General features: G+C 40.1%; 1 protein-coding gene across 2 annotated transcripts in view; it reads right to left on the bottom strand.

The window, feature by feature from the left end:
• The window catches only part of LOC308400704 (calsyntenin-2-like), a 386,947-nt gene that overhangs the window by 91,761 nt on the left and 277,622 nt on the right, over positions 1-17,564 (bottom strand). For both annotated transcript variants that reach the window (XM_080888569.1, XM_080888570.1), the window contains 3 exons: positions 7,553-7,738; positions 5,519-5,776; positions 4,710-4,831 (listed from right to left, as the gene is read on the bottom strand). In XM_080888569.1, the coding sequence (XP_080744695.1) occupies positions 4,710-4,831; positions 5,519-5,776; positions 7,553-7,738 (566 nt within the window). The remainder of the gene's footprint in view (positions 1-4,709; positions 4,832-5,518; positions 5,777-7,552; positions 7,739-17,564) is intronic.

Below are 17,564 nucleotides of genomic sequence, written 5' to 3'. Positions count from 1 at the left end.
ACAGACAGAAAAAAAATCACACATAAGCATGCAACAGTTTCCTTGGCAGAGGTAATTAGAAGGCTTTTGTTCTTTGACTGCTTCTTTAAAACGTTACATTTTGGGCTTCATATGGTCATATTCATTCTTACATATCTCACAAATTCTGTCTTTGAAACAGGAAGCGGAGGGACTGGAAATACCCTTGTAATCTGCAATTTCTGTTATGATTTAATGGCAGGTAACGGGTCGTTGTGTGTATATATATATATATATATTTTTTTTTAATCATTAAAGATGACACAGTGTGTGTGTCCTGAACATTTTTGTCTTTACTCTTGTCTTTTCAGATGCTGATCAATCAGAAACCAGTAACACGATAACAGTCAAATCCCCTGTCAAATTCCCTCTGTTTAGACTTGAAACTACAACGCAGCAGTGTGCAGTATTATAAAAGCATCCGATGTCAGGAGGAAAGTAGGCGCCGGGTGAATATGGTGAATTGAACAATAAAACCTCACAAGCTGAGGTGTCTGGGTCTGTGAGGCACTCTTTTATACAGTGAATTTCCCGGACACCTGCGAGCGCCAAAGGCTATTGTTTAGACTGCGCGCACCCGATCCAATTTTGTACATAGTTATAACACCTGCAGGGGTTCATTCAGTACTGGCTCATGCAGAAAACATCTTCAAGATTGACAGCCTCCTTCTTTGAGACACTCTTATTCGGATCTGCATTTAAAGAATATGAAAGTGTGCACAAAAGACACATTTGGTACACGTTCATTGCAAAACCTTTCAGTGAAGTTTCAATGAAAACCTCAGGCTTCATCTCCCAACAATGCATACAGCACAGAGAGCAAAGTTTAAGCGTACTGAACAGAATAGGCCAATGTGCATAAAACCATGCTGCCTGTTATTAACAGATAGTACACTCTTTATTTTTTTCAGCAGGTAAAACTAATATCTGCAACCATCTCCCTCCACCACCCCGGTGCGGTTATTATGAAGCAGCTCGCAGTGCGTGATTGGATTGTATGAGAAATTAATTGGACTTCTTACTTCTTTGATAAACCAGTGCAGGGAGAGGAGAATTCTTCTGTTCGAGGGTTCTCTAAGTTGGAGGTATTCAGAAGTTCATTTTGTTTTAAAGACATTAGCAGATGAGGAGGAAATAGCGACAAGGCGAGGGGAGATAGCGACTTAATGAAAGTTTCCTTTCATGCCCCCAGGATTCACAGAGACAACTATTAACAAGAGGGAGGAGGATGAGCGGGAGGACGCGCGAAAGAGTGAGAACTCTAAATGTGCTCGAGAAAGTTTAACAGCTATTGTGTGCCTATGTGGTGCCAGAGTAGACCGTGGAAACTTTTATCGTGAGACGTGCTAATGAAATAAATCAAGATCATTTCAGACCTGCTATAGAACTACCTGTCTCAACCCTTTTTAAGCCACAGCAAAAACAACCAAAAATTGTCAAACTCCCTTCTAATTTACTAACTTCCTTCATGTGGGATTTCATTAACTGTGGCATATGGTTAAAACAACTATGGGGGAAAGGTGTGATATGATATATTTTATAACGAGTCATGTTATGAATTAGAATTATCACAAACAAGCAAGAACATCAAAGGGAAAATTGCCTCTTTCCTGGCCTCTAAACTGGATACGCTCTGCATGCAGGTTGCGTTACCTTAATGGCTCTGTGAGGCTATTTTTCTATTACATTAGCCTCAGCTATACTCTGACTAGTGCCATTTAGCAAATGACAGTATGCTGAACTAGGACTGTTTTCTTGGTAAACAATAAACTAAACCTTAGTGGCTTAGCTCAAAGCAATGCTGCTATTATGTATGATACATACTATATAATGAATACAATTGGGATTTGTGAAGAGGGACTTTGCCAGGCTGAAGCTCACTGACCATATGGCAGACTGTTGAACACTAAGTAGCTAGAATGAAAATGTGAACTGTGTCAGTGTAGATTGCCCAAAGCAGCAAGACACTGTTAATGGAAGAGAAGTTGCACTTGAATTTTGTAAAAGTGAGTTTACAACATTCAAGTAAGCAACTAAATTTTATTTACCTCCATTGTCACTTAATATCAGAGTCAGACAGTTGAAATGAAATCTATGTCTAAATAGACAGATACCACTGACGTGACACTAGCATCTAATATTTACATTTTGTTCTTACTTTGAATTTTGGTCATTTGTAGAGCACAATTTTTAAACAAATACGGAGATGAACACGTCAATTCTGTCAAGTTTGTGACCACTGTACCTATCTGAGCTCATTTTTCTTAGTTTGAATATTTTTATATTTATCTAAAAAAAAGAAAGAAAAAAAAGTAACAACATCAGCCACATGAACAACCAATTTGGTGTTAAAACATGTATTCACATTGCTTTGTCTTGTACTTTTAAAAGAAATATAGAAAAGCAAAAATAATATTTTTATTTTAGGAGGTAGCAAGAAGTAACATTATGCAATGATGTGAAGATGGATTTGTTGATAGGAAGTAATTATAAAGAAAATAGAATAGTTTAGAGATCCATATAAACCATCCATCCTTTTCTGCTTATCCAGTTCAGGGCTGCCCGGGGCCTGGAACATATTCCAGCGGTCATAAGGCTTGCTTAACCTTAATTAAATTGTGAACTATGAATATTATCTGCTTCATTTAATTCTTTGTGAACTGTGAATAAGCTCTTGTTATGTGTCAACTTACACAACACTGGCCTCTAGGATTGGAAAGTGAAGCCAGAATGGAAATGTACAAAACCTGAAGAAGGAGGAGGAGGAAGAGGAGGCCACTAAGTCAGCTCTGCCAGCTCCAAACGAAGTCCCATTGTTCTGAGGTCTGTGAGAAAAAGGTCCTACTGCTCACTAGATTGATACTTTTATAAAAACTTTCTGGTCTTGATTGCTAGTTTCAAGTCTCCTTTAATAGAGAATCACATTCATTTTATCAATTACTATCAAATTGAGAACAAAATAAATGATAAATAACTGCATGTTTTGGGGGTTGTTTCCTTGGGATAGACAAGTACATATGAATAGAGCGTCCTGGAGGTTTCAGAGAGATTAGCTCTTGCAACATTGTTTCTGTCTCTGAAAGACGTTGACATCCAAATCAAATCTAAAGTCTTCGAAATGTTAGTCCACAAACCAAAGGTTGACGTTACAGTGGCTACAAATTACTTTTACGTATAATGAAGTTATGCTGATTAATAGTGTTCCTTAAAGCTCAATGTCAATCCTAACACGACCTCTATCAAACTGGCAGTACTAACATACCAATGTTTATAATGTTGGCCATGTTAACAACATTAACATACTCAAAGGTGATGCAACAATATTCCCAGTAGTTTTCAGGTACTGCTCAGAAATATAATTAGTGACATCACAGTAGTATAACACTTTTGATACTCTCAAACTATTTGATTCAACATATAAACAAATACTCTACATACACTATAATTGCTTGATTGGTTGAAAAGAAAGAGGGAATGAGGGCAAAGAATTCCAGCCATGCTTAGTTTTTCTCGTAGCCACTGTAACCTTTGCTGATCTGAACAGCGCCTGAGAAAGTACAGTGAACATCACTGTTAATGTCATTAGCAGAAGCCATACTACTGTTGCAGTGAGGTCTGTGAAATATCCAGATTGGTCAGATGTCTTTAAAAAAAAAGAAAAAAAAGAACAGAACAAATTAAAAACAAAAGGAGAAAATGTAGAGTGAGAAAAACAGACCAATAGCCATGACAGATACTCAATAGAGACTCTGTCTAAATTCCTCCAGATGGGGCCTCATGCACACCATGCTCTGTCAGGAGACTGATGGATGACCCGTTTCATGCTCTCTCTCCAATCAAGGACCAGTGATCTGTCTGATTAAATTAGCCCAGGGAGCTGCATCTGGATGTCCAGCCTCAGCTGTGTGCCTCCTGAATCAAATGTCCTCACTGGGTGAGCGTGGGGGTTTTGTGAGTCGAGATGACCTGTCTGACTCCGAGACAGCATCCACGATCAACAGACAGCTGCCTCTGTCTTCACGCAACGCACACACATACACAGAGACACATGCACACATGCACAACCCTGGAGGAAGCTCATATTTCTCTAGCCATCATATCTATTGTTTTTATTATTAACTAATTGTGGAATTTTCATGTGTGGAAATGTTCCATTCCTCGAAGGAATCATATGAAAGGGCAGATGCCAAACATTTATTCAGTCCCTAAATTCATTAAGATATTACATGGATATTAACTAGTATGTGGATTCTCTATATTAAATGGGGTCACTTAAAGGTTAGGTGGTTTTTTTTGTTTGTTTTTTATAGAGGGATTTCTAGTATAGCCAAGCACTAATTGGTTACAGTTTACACCCACAAAACCATGGTTGTTTGCAAATCACTGGGTGAATATGATGTGTGTTAGTAAATCACCAACAGCTCCTACTCCCTTTTAAACCTTTTTGCTGCTGCCAGTGAATCCCAATGTCTTACCAGGAGCCTTCTATTTTTAACGCAAGACACAGACCACCATGGATTAAACTAAGAAAAAAATATCCCAGTGGATGATTAATAGAGGTATAATCCAGGCTAGAGGCTTCATAACTCTCTATGCGAGAGGTCCATACCTCATCAAAAAGGTGAGCTGAGGATAAGCTCAGAGTACAAGTTTCCTGGTCTATCACACGTATTCCAACGTTAGCGCCTCACCTGCTCTAGTTTCCAGTGGAACTCGGCCGGCCGGAAGGTGTCTACCTGGGTGAAGTCTCTCCTCAGCAGAAACACCAGGCGGCAATTATGGACATACAGCGAGTAGTGATGACGGTTCATCTCTGTGGGAGGTAAAAAGAGGAGTAGACACCAGGGACCAAATCACTCCACCTACTCACAGCTGACAGGTAAAGCAAGCCTGACAGGTGGCTCTCACAAATCTGGGACAGCAGCACTTTTCTAAAGGAGGTGAGTTTGCAGGCAGATAGTCTTTCACTGGAATTTAAAAAAACAACAACAAAAATAATCCCTGCAGGGAGGGCATGCTGTCCACCGAGCTGCAAATTTTGTTCAATGTGCCACTATTAAACAGTATCACATTGAAATAAGTATTTCACAAACAGTTGCTGTTTAGATCTGTGGAGGAGCTATAGATATATTCTATACATGTGTAGCTCTATTGTATAGAGGAGTGATATTAGGATGATTTAAGCGGTGATTTATGGTTTTACATCGAACAAAAGCAGATATTATCAGACTCTGAGTCTTTATTGCACACTGTCACTTGGGGTATTGCAGTCAGTGTCTTATACCTTTGCTCACAGACCACAATTCTCCTGTCAACTGACCACACAACACATGATCCACCAAAGAATCAAGGTGCACTTCATTTGTGGTGTTTGAATTAAATTCTGATTTACGATTTCTGCTAATCCCTCCTTACTACAGCTTACCCAGACATCTCTTATAACCTAATGAAATGTCAAAAAATATATTTTTTCCATGAAATGTGTTAACAAATGACTCACCAGTCTTGTCAGAGTTACAAAGTAGGGTCTCCTTTTCAGCTCTGAGCCCTGGACTAGGCCCATGCTTCATCCATGTTGCAATGGTAAACTGGTCTGTCAAATTCTGTGGTACCACCCAGTCTGGGATTTTGGCTGCCTGACGACCGTCAAACCTGAAGATCAAGTCGCTGTCCCTCCCGCTGTCAGACACTAGGGACGCTGTCCAATTGGTGGCCGTGCCGGGAGCAGGGAGGAGGTCAGTGCTACCCGACGAGGCGCCTGGGGTTATTGCCGTGGGAACAAACAAGAGGTGAGACAGTAGATCTGTCAACAACAATAATGGCAGATACGCAGTGTGCATTGCCTTATTCTTGGCTATGATTACTTAAGAGTAATGCAGCTGGCAGGGTTTAATAAGGAATCAATGGGCTGAGATAGCTACGGAATGTGGGTATTGATTCATGGCAAATGAAGCTAACTTTCAAAAGAAATGTGAGCCACTATTCATAAATTCAGAACATAGCTCACTGCTATAATGCACCTCTATGGAAACAGAGAGGAAATACTAACCAAGCACTATGGTAACACAAAGAGAAAAAGACATAGCAAAGGCTTGGTAAGAATCAGCCAGTCGCACAGATGGCTTACAGCTGACACGATCCCTACACATTCTGACAAAACAGACCTGTCGTTACCGTCCTGCACTGAGCTGGCTCATTTGGTTTCTCTTCCTCCCTTTCAAAGCAGCTCCATCATTCCTTTGACACAATAACCCTAATATGTTGAGCCCCGTCCAGTCTTTGTTTTCGAGCCGTCACCTTGACAAACGCAGCCCCTGACACATGCTCACCTCGCTCCTCCATGCATACGACATGCCCTCACCCATCTATCTTCTGCTTTTCCTGTGTGACAGTAAAACATTTATTTCATCCCTTTAAAATACATTTATGAATCATTTCTAATGGCTTACTGACGGAAATGGATCAAAGCGACCTGGGAGCTATGATGTTATAGGAGAAAAACCAACCAACCAAAAAAAACAAAACAAAACAGGAAGTGTCACAACTCACTGTGTCCCTTGTCCTGGCAAAGAAACTCGAACATGCATCTGTTCATTTCCGCTAATAACACATTAGCATGTTAATTGATGTTTTTCACTCGTTTGTAAAACCCTGTTTTTCTCCACTGCGTGCTCGTGGCGCCGTCGACGTTCTGATTCCAGTAATTAGATTCCCTCAGTAAATAAATACCCATCGACTCCTCCAGCACCCAGCTGCAGCCTTTCCTTTGCCCGATGTCTTTGTACATTATCTCAAATTGATTGTGCTTTAAAAAAGCTATTACAACTTATTCTATTTGCTATCAGATAACGATTATGAGGTGCCTGAAAAGGCCTCTTTAGTGGTAAACCATGCGTGGACTGGGAGCCAGGGGAGGCAGGGAGTGGATGTTATGCATTCAGATTAGGTGGAATGTGGCTTGTGAAGGCCGTTAGTCAAAGATGATGACTCCAGCCCTCCTGCTGGCAGTGCGGTGTGGGTGGGGGTATAGGCTCGACTACTCTGCTGGCGCTCTGGGCACTGACACGGCGGCTCGACTGCTCATCAGTCACTGAGGAGAAAGCGCGGCTGCATCTAGGGCGGCTAATGCCCTCGCTCTGTCACATCATTAGTGACACAGCCTTAACTTGCCATTCTGGTGCCTTCATTTAGCACAGGGGTTTACCGGGGACATAAGTGGAGATAAAAAAGCAACACGGACTGGGAGCTTTCAGATGTTGATTTAAAAAGGGCACAGAAACACACCTCGGGCGCCGTCTGACCCTGGTGCTCAACGCATGGACTCCATTAATGCTTTTAGCAGGATCTAACTTCTAATTTACTGCCCCAACTTTTAGTTGCCTCAGACAGCAGTCTTTGATGAGCCATATACTGTGTAAATCTGCATATCAACCATCGATTTAATAGTCACAAGTTTTTATCTTAATTATTGCTCATTTCGACCACACAAGAATAGCTAGTGATTATGAAAACACAGTAACCCCAAATAACCCACCACAGAGTTTTTGTAGAGATTTCTCAGAGTAGGTCTCCCGGTCGCAGCCCTTTCCAATGTGGCTGGTCTGCAGCTCCACCGTGGTCCTCACCGAGGACAGAGGTCCGCCACAGGTCTCGAGGTGCATCCTGGGAAACAGCTGCTTACTGCCTGTTCCTGGCTCATAGTCCACTCGCTTATTCCAGCCTGGGTGAAAAGAAGAGATGGAGTGACAGTCTTAGAGAGGATATATTATATTGTAGAGTTCATCCTGTGAGCGGATGCAGATTATTATCTGTAATAATATCAGATTTTCACAAGCCTGTCGTTGCTTTTGTTATTGCACGTTTTGCGCCTCATTTTGTCCATTTAGACTGCCATCAAAACAACACCAATTCCAATTTTTCTCTGTCACTGGTATTTCTGGCATCACAACTCAATATCCTTCTGGCAGAATGTACCCTACTAATGAAATTGCTGCATTGTTGTTGGAGTGCAGTGCAGTACCTGCATTAGCGGCAATAGTCATTATGCTGTCACTGTCTGCCATGTCAGCTGTGAATTGTGTTTTTCTATCTGGGAAGGCTATTATTTTGTGTGGCAGTAAATTTTTTTCCCTTTTTCAATCAATTTCTTTTTCCAGGCTTTGCGGTGTGATGTTGTGTTCATCTGCAGTGTCTCTTCTATTTAACAACAGAATGAATTGTGGAATTCTGTAACCCGTTTAATGTTGTGTTTACAGTGAGCCGTTCTCACTCATTATCTCATTTTCAAACAGAGCATTTGGCATATCTATAAATGCTGTCAGCACATATTTCCAACATTTCCTCATCCCTGTTACTTCTTTTACTTTGCTTCCTCTGTCACACGCCAGCATCACCGCTCATGAAACTGGCACTTTAAAAACAAATTATGTGACCTCAGAATTATTGATACCAGCTCTAAACCATCCTGCCCAGTCCATGCTTTTTTCACAAGCATACATGAGCTCGAATCCATCCACTGTCTATCTACTCCTCTGTCCACGATTACTAGCCAGGAGCTGGAGGCATAAGCATGAAGCCAAGCTGACCGAAGAAGAAGGGAGCATCTTTTTGTTGCTCACAAGCCTGTTAAATCTGCCATGTTCACTTCCTCTCACACTCACCAGCTCATGCTGAAACACATACACATGCTGCATCTGTTTTGCAGTTGATTTACTTCCTCTAGACTGCAATTGCTCTGGGCTACAGCACCACTGTTTCTATGGGATTGGCTGTAGCAGAAATGAAAATAGGTACCAACAACAGTGCACGCTAAACAAGAACAAAAGCACATGCAGGAGCATTTTAAGAAAAGGCCACAAGCACAAAAGACTTGGCTAATTTAGCCTTTTTTTCCTTCTTTCTCTTACTCTCTCCCCACTGCTGTCAGACTCCATAATAAAGACTTTAACTGATCAAGCACACACATCCATACATATGCAATAATACTAAGTGCAATAATCCTTTCTGTCATCGTTGTATTTTTACTCAGTTGTATATAGTATTTGTATTCTATTTTTATCTTATTGTATATTTATTTTATTTTATTCTACTGTATATAGTATTTTATTTTATTCTATTCTGTACAGTTGTGTACTGTATTTATTCTTATTGTATTCTAATTTTTGCCTCATAACTTTTGCACTGTCCACTTCCTGCTGTGACAAAACAAATTTCCCACGTGTGGGACTAATAAAGGTTATCTTATCTTAAACACACACACACACACACACACACACACACATTTCATTGTGCACACAGTAACTGCATACATGCCTGTCTAATCCTACTTGTTGATTACCCCTGTATGGAGTTGCTACTTCTGTGGTCCACTTTGGGGTTGATGCTTTTAAAGCTAGTCAGCTATTGATTTGAACCATCTGATGGGTTAGCTGCTGATATGCCACTCTTTTTTCAGAGGTAGCAGCAACAACTGCCGACAGACATTCAATCTTCACAACAACAATAGAAGAAAAATAGTTCTTTATTTTTGTGTGAGCAGCTAACCTTGCTGATGCAGAGAGGGATTTTTTCACAGCAGAGCTTTGTCTGTTATTCTTCTTTTGCTTTTCTCACTTTTTTACTATCAACCTTTAGCAAGGACGTCCACTAATAAAGCTCTATTTTGTCTGAAAAACATCTTTCCGTTTTCTAATATTTAAACAAAAAAACTGCACGTTTGCCAACAGTGAGATGGGAACATCAGCTAGTGATACAGTAAACTTAGATTAGCATACGTTGTGTTGTGTCTGTGTTTTAAATCTTAGTACCGGCACAGTGGCCCTAATTCTGTTCTAATTTTTCATGTTTCCTTTTTTATAAATTTCCACCAGTGGGATGATGGGAAATAGTCTCAAAGTTGATTTTCTGAACTGCAACCCTTCAAGGTCCCCGGTCTTTGGACAATCTTATAGTATATAGTCTCAAACTAAAAGCCTTAAGACAACTTTTAGATGTGTGAGGGTCCCAGTCTTTAAAAGTTTAAAGTCTTCCAGTGTTTGGTAGCCATTGTATAACTTTTACTCTTGGTAAAAAAAAAAAAACCACACTGTGGTCATTTTATTAAAACAAATGGCCAAACAGTCAAGTGACTTTGCCATGCAGCTCAACAACTAATGAACTTTATCTAAAAACAGTAGGCTAGATTTGTATGTTCTGTTCAGAATGTGTACATGTCTGTGTTTTATACTTAAAGGTTTGCGTGTGAACATACCAGCGTTGGCACATTTCAATATATTTATATATAGTGGTTGTATAATAGCAGGTGCATCCAGTGGCAGCTTCCACACATACTTGTATGAACAGTGACCAAGTTGAATGTGAAGCTTTCTCACTAATCAAAACATTAAAGCGATATCATAATTAGACCTGTGGAGCTTAGCTCAGCACATGAGCTTTAGCGTATTTCGTCACTAGTTTGTGTGCTGGGATCACAGACTAATATAATTCCACTTTTAGAAAACATGACTATGGATGGAGGTGTAAGATGGTCAGATTTGGTCAGAATCGGAATTATTTCTTCTGAAAGAACCTTAAGTTTGTTTTTTTTTTTTTACTTACTTTTACAACTACTAGTTGAAGATTTACTTTGGCTGACTATAACTGCAGTAGTTTAGGATGTTCTTGAGCATTTGCAATGAACGCAACTGAACTAGGCTAGGCTCAGTTCTAAAAACTAATGAAGAGTCCCAGGTATTTAACCTCCTTGTCTCCTCACAGCTGTAGACCCACCCTAGTCATGTGAGTCGTTAAGGGTCACATGAGCCAAGGTGTGAATCGCAGCATGGGTCATTAATGACGGTTTACAGTGGACATAGATAACCATCACTGAACAGAGGCCTATGATACCAGCTATCAGTCACATATAACACAGTCTTGAGATCCCTTCTCAGGTATTTCAACCCCCCACTCACACCTTGACCCATGTGACCTTAATAACTCACATGATGGCAGGTTGAGCAACATCTCCTTGGCCCCTTTGATGGCCCTGAATCACTCCCTAGTTTGGGTGATTCTTAATGACTTGATTACAGGATGGGTCAGTGGCTCTTAGGACCCCTTTCAAGGGGTTAAATGCCTGGGACTGGATGGGAGGTGAAAAATCTTCATGAGTCAAAAAGAAGTAGAGTTGTCTTTATTTCAAACGTTTGAGACCACCATGACCTGGATGACTAAGAATGAAGACCTAAGATTTAAGTTTGTGAGAAGGTGTAAAAGGCTGTTCAGTAAAAACAGACTCCATGAACAAATGAAAGGTGATAACGGGGCTTTACCTTTGCCTAGCTCTACAATTTGAGCAAGAGCAGGGATAATAGAGCAGAGCTTGGTTAAGAATGCATGGAAACGTGTGAGGGAAGGGATAAATGAGCACTGAAAAAAGAGCATGTTAGATTTACTTAATTCAATAGTGGACATTGGTTGCACACAGATGTTTTGATTTGGCAGAAACTTAAACAACTGAGGTTTAAAAATCAACACAACCTATTCATATTCAATAAACCTGTGCATTTTGTGTTGATAAAACACGATTGAAACATGTTTGGATGAAGTAAGTTGAGCTCTTGGAATATTTTAATCCTTCACAATTTTGTCACTTTATTCCAACACTATTCAATAACTTTTACCCCAGTACTACTTGGTTACTTAAATACTACATGTTGTCTTCATATTAATATTGTTCAACAAAGTCTAGAGTCTGGTTAACATAAACATTTAATGGATTTACAACAACTTCCTTTCTCCTGGTTGCAGGGGAGCTGGGGCATAACCCTGTGAAAGGTTAAGAGGCAGGGTACACCCTGGACAGCTCACCAGTCTATCACATAGAGATAAACAACCATTTCCACTTACATTCACCAATTAACCTAACTCTAATAACTGCATGGCTTTTAACTGTGGGAGGAAACCAGAGATAACACAGTGCAAACTAACCAGCTTGTGGATTTGAACCCAGGACCTTCTTGCTGTGGGGCAACAGCACTAACGACCACGCTACCAAGCCAGGATTAACAAAGCTTATCAAGGTTTGATGCAGAATTTTCAGTACAATTTTGTCCTTGACAGGTTAAACCACAATAAATACCAATACCATATACGTATGTATATGTATGTAGTGTTTTGCCTCTTATACCTCCTGTGATTTCCCTGCAGTTTGTAATCTCGTGTGATCTTGTGAATTTCATAAGTCCAGCAACTAACCGCTCTTACTAGACTGTATCATGTCATCTCAACGAGATCAAATTAAGTTGTTGAATTTCATACAGATCCTAAATGATTTGATTATTTTCACCATAGAAACATGAAACTATTTTGTTCAAATTACAAGTTAGACTTTTGTAAATGTAACAACCACCCATTTTCCTTTTTTTCGGTATCCTGAAAAAAAGTAGAGGCCTTCCTCAAACCACGATCCACAGTGCGCAAGCCAAAATCCCATGCAAGATTTAACATTGCTGTATTATTGACTTACTTCACTTGAACTTGATATGAACAATTTAATATACCTTCTCTCCATATCATGTAGTTTCTACACTATATAGTTACACTTAACTAGCACCAGGCGATTGTGTTAAATACACGCAAGATGCTTACATAAATCCAAGAGATGGGCAATCCCTTTTTTTCAGTGAGGAGTAATGGGTTGAGGACACAGTTAGCATATATGGGAAGGACCTGGTTCAGATTGGAAGTAGGTGATTAACAGTTATGGGTTAGAGAGCACTAGACAAACATGAGGACTTAAAAAAAGGTGCAGACTCAGGAAAGATTAAAGTGGTTTCAGTCTCCTCAGTCCTTAGTTAAATCTCACCACCTGCAGTCTAGTTGTCTGGAGGTTGCAGTGACCAGAATGCATTCACTAAACCTGATAAACTTCATGGTAAGTCTGTACAACTATTCCTGTATAAGTGAGCTGGTGAGCTTTTTATGATGTCGCCAGCAGGTTCATCATACTGAAGATTGACACCATTTTTTTTAACCAACCAGCTGATTCTTTTCTTAGTTTTATGATGATATGTCATTACCTCACAATATTTCATATAACTGGAAGCATATATTCTAAAAAATGATCATGGAAAACAGTTTCTGAGCTCAGGACAACCACACAATCTTCACTATTGATTCATAATATTTTTATTGGTTCTTGTAAAGCTCTTGTTGACCACTATTGCTCCACCACTATTGCTTTAGTGTAGTGATTTGCTCAAAAAGTGAAAAAGAAAACCCAGTTTGGAATTACTGGAGCGTTTTCCGAGTTAAGTTATTCATACAAAACTCTAATCAAAAGAAGATGAATAAAAACTGAAATAATGACAGCGAGTCAGATTACTAAGAAGGCAAGGTCTATTTATACACTTTAGTCCTGGTGATAAACTATGGTATTTATAATACTGTTTGACCAACTGTTGAAAAGTGCACTGCCCTCAGTTATAGTGAGGAAGTGGCTCACTGGTAGGAATGAAATGAGTTACAGCAAGCGTGGGAGTAGCGTGTCACGGAAACCAATCACAGTGCCGAGTACAGTAGCAGATGTTCTTTCACACCAAAAGACACATTTCCTTCTGAGACACCTCCTGCCTCTGTGGTTACACATGAGGCAGAAAGTGTTGAAACTGTGTGGAAGCAGTGAAGTTGAAATATGAACTGTTAAGAGAAAAGCAAAGAAAATGAAAAGCCATATACTCTCAACACAAAAGAAAAACAGTTTCCTTTTTATTTCTTAGGCTTAGATAAGACCCAAACAAACAATCTCATATCGCTGATAAATATTTGGCAGTGGCATTTATCTTTAATAACAGGAAACATTGCAGCGATGAAATGGAAAATGTCCTTTGCCAAAAACCCAGTGGGCTGTACTGAAATGTATTTACAGGAACAAAACAAAGAAATACATCAGTGTCTTGAATATCTTCCTTCTGAAATAGTTCACAGTGGCACCTGTCCTCAATGAAGTTTCTGATTTCTGAAAGATAAATGCATATATATATTGAAGAGTACAGAACATTTATCACCAACCTCATCCCTGTCATATATTCTAAGCACTGATGTGCTCATTTTAAAATTTCTAATAAATAACTCGAAGCACGCTTGCAGAAGCCTTATGTTATTTCTAGCTCTGCAATAGAACTAAATTACAGTGCTAGACCTGTGATGTGTTTGTTTTGTCACTAAAACACTATTTTTAAGATAGTGATGTAAACCAAAGTGCTCTGGTATAGCCTTTTCCTCCAGTTCATGTCATAAAAGCACAGAATTTATGTTGCTTTCAAACCCTATGGGCTATTTTATTCAATCCGTTTCTACTAAAAGCCTTACCAACCAAAGCTGTAAAAGGCCATTTCTTGCAGCAGGGACATGAGCACAAGTCCATTTACTTAGGCTGAATTTTTAGCTACTTGAAACTGAACAGCTAGATGCTACTTTACGCACATCGCAGAGGAAATATATTGACCACCATGTTTTACATCTCTGGATCTGTGAGGCATGTTTCATGCTATGTCCCCAGAGACTTAAATATACACTGAACAAAAATATAAACGCAACACTTTTGTTTTTGCTCCTGCGGTTGTGAGGCCGGTTGGATGTGCTGCCATGTTCTCTGAAACGCCTGTGGAGACGGCTTATGGTTGAGAAATGAACATTCAATGCACGGGCGACAGATCTGGTTGACATTCCTGCTGTCAGCATGCCAATTGCACGCTCCCTCATTGCTTGTGGCATCTGTGGAATTTTGCTGTGAGTCAAAACTGCACATTCCAGGGTGGCCTTTTGTTGTGGGCAGTCTGAGGTACACCTGTGCACTACTCATGATGTCAGATCAGCATCCTGATGTGGCACACCTGTGAGGTGGGATGGATTATCTCAATATAGCAGATGTGCCCACTACCACACATTTGGACTGATTTGTGACCACTGTTTGGGAGGGATGGTTATATTGTGTATCTGGAATGAATTTTAGGTCTCTACGTCCATCCCATGGGGAATGGGAGCAAAAACAAAAGTGTTGCGTTTATATTTTTGTTCAGTGTATGATGTAGTATTATTACTTACTCGGTAATAATAAAAGGGGCACTTCTGCTGCATGAGTTGAAATGATATATTTATACTTGAAGCATATTGAAAAGTTCTAGAGATTATTACAAGTAATAGTTTGAAGGACTTTAATTTGTCCTCAGCATCTGAATACTAACAGCTGAGTACTCCTTTGACTGCAATGATCTTGAGAATGTGTATATTTTGATTCTATTGTTGCCACTGAATGTGCTGCTGCAAAGCACATCCTCGGGTGTCATGTAATGCTAATTTGTCAGATGCTGTCTATGTTACACAAAAGCTGTACTTTGGCAGCAGTCCTTTGTGCATCTGCCACGGTAAGAGCCAAAAGACTGTGGTTCACATACGCTTTGGATCTTTGTGTTTTGTTCTTTAGTGCATTTTAATTTTAATTTTTACACCTTAGTGCAAAAGGCTGATGGGGTATTGTTGTCACTCAGCCCTGCAGGTGAGAGGGTGGTGTGGACTCTCAAGATTCTGAGAGTATGTTTCAAATTGATTCCACTGATACTACTAAAAAACTGTTCGAATCTCAGTGACCTCAACCTCAAGGTCGAGGTCACAGGTCAAGTTTTCTAAAAATCTTGTGAGAGCAATAACATGAGAACCAGGAGATGTAGAATGACAGGCTCATTTTCACCACTGCCATAACCTGACCAGTTTCTTCATGTTGTTGACGTGTCAGCAGCTTGGACAGAATGGCAGGCATGAGTACACTCACACTCGTTTGACAAACTTTGATTCACAAACCAACTTAGACTAAAACTACATTTTAAAAAATGGAAATATTAAAAGTAACTTTAATAAAATGTTTAATAAAGTTGCTTTCAATAACTTGAACTGTAGATGTAATGTATAGAATATTTAAGTGAAAGCTGAATCATAATGTGGGGGAGAGAAAAACTGACTAATGAACTACTGATGATCTTAAAGCAGCCTTTTTTTAATGACCGTCATGCAGCTGAGCGATCACATACTGTTGCCCTGACATTCCTAAACCTAAGACTGCTGTGGCCAATTAGGAAATCAGAAAGTCTTCTGCGGTGCGCCCAAACCTTTGATCAAAACTCTGTTTATCAGACGAGCAGAAGATGAAGTAGTTGCTTCTTTATGTTTTCTTTTTTTTTTTTTTTTTTTAAATGACATCAGAAACAGCAGTATGCGACATTACGTGATGGCAGAGCTTCAGTTCATCCTTTGTCATTTTTTTTTTTTTTTTTTTTTTTTAAATAAATAGGACAGGGGGAATGAATGAGAGAAAGAGGGGGAGAGAAAGAAAGAAAACCAAAGGGGAGAAGAGACGGTGAGAAGGGGGGGGAAGAGAGAGAGAAAAAAAAAAAAAAAAAAAAGAACTCCTGGGTCACCTGTATGGAGAAAAAAAACAAACAAACAAAAAAAACAAACAGAGGAGACAGCAAACAACAAAGAGCAACATAATAATAGAGAAAACAAAGCACCATCACAATAAACTAGCTAGCCATAGATATCAATATTTACTAAATAATAAACGATATTGTGCAGCACGCAAGATAGACAGCGCACAGTGTGCTTTGAGGTAGCAGCCAAGAAAGCTTTAGTCCGCGTCTGTGAATACCCATGTGTGCATACCTGTGTGGATCAGCATGCTTGCATTCCAAAGGTTTCTCCATGTAATGATCTGCTAGGGAGTGTGGGGGGGCCACAGCCCCGTCCTCCAGGGTGTGAAGCGGGTATGGAGGAGATCAAAACTCCAGACATCCAGAGGCCCCCAGAACACAAGAGACCATGGAAGACCAACAGAGGGGCAGCCGCGCCACTGTTCCAGTAAGAGCTGAGGAGAGTCCCAGATGAGGGCTCGCCCAGCAGCCGCGGAGCAGAAGTCAGGGGGAGTTCTGTTCTTTATGTTTTCACTGAAACATTTTCATCTCATGACTGTTGTTGAGGTTGATTCTCCTGAACATCATTACATCTGGCACCAGCTCAGTTTCAGCTCTTTCCTACTATTGACAAGTGATATAAGAAAGTTTTCAGGCTTAATAATAATACATTGCACGGTGGTGCAGTGGTTAGCTCCATCACCTCACAGCGACTGGTGTCTTTCTGTGTGGACATTTTACCCCTATGCCTTCTAAAGTTCTCTCCAGGTACTCCGGCTTCCTCCCACAGTTACACGCATGTGTCAGGTTATTAATTGGTGATTTAAATTGGCTGTACAGGTAGGTGTAAGCATGAATGGTTATCTGTCTCTGTGATAGACTAGCAACCTATTCAGGGTGTACCCTGCCTCTCTCCCTATGACAGCTGTGATAGGCTCCAGCCACAATGACCCTGAACCAGGTAAGTATCAGTGCTTTATTTTAAACCCTACAAAACAAAATAAACATATTTGCTTTTTGTAAATGACTTCATGGCCCATCTAAGGTGTCCTTACAGCCCATCAGGGGACTGAGCACCACACTCTGAGAATCGCTGCTGTAGAC

The sequence above is a fragment of the Rhamphochromis sp. 'chilingali' genome (genome assembly GCF_963969265.1).
Source record: "Rhamphochromis sp. 'chilingali' genome assembly, chromosome: 8".
NCBI lineage: Eukaryota > Metazoa > Chordata > Actinopteri > Cichliformes > Cichlidae > Rhamphochromis > Rhamphochromis sp. 'chilingali'.
The sequence above is the reverse complement of the archived record's forward strand: the minus strand, read 5'-3'. Positions and strand labels throughout refer to the sequence as shown.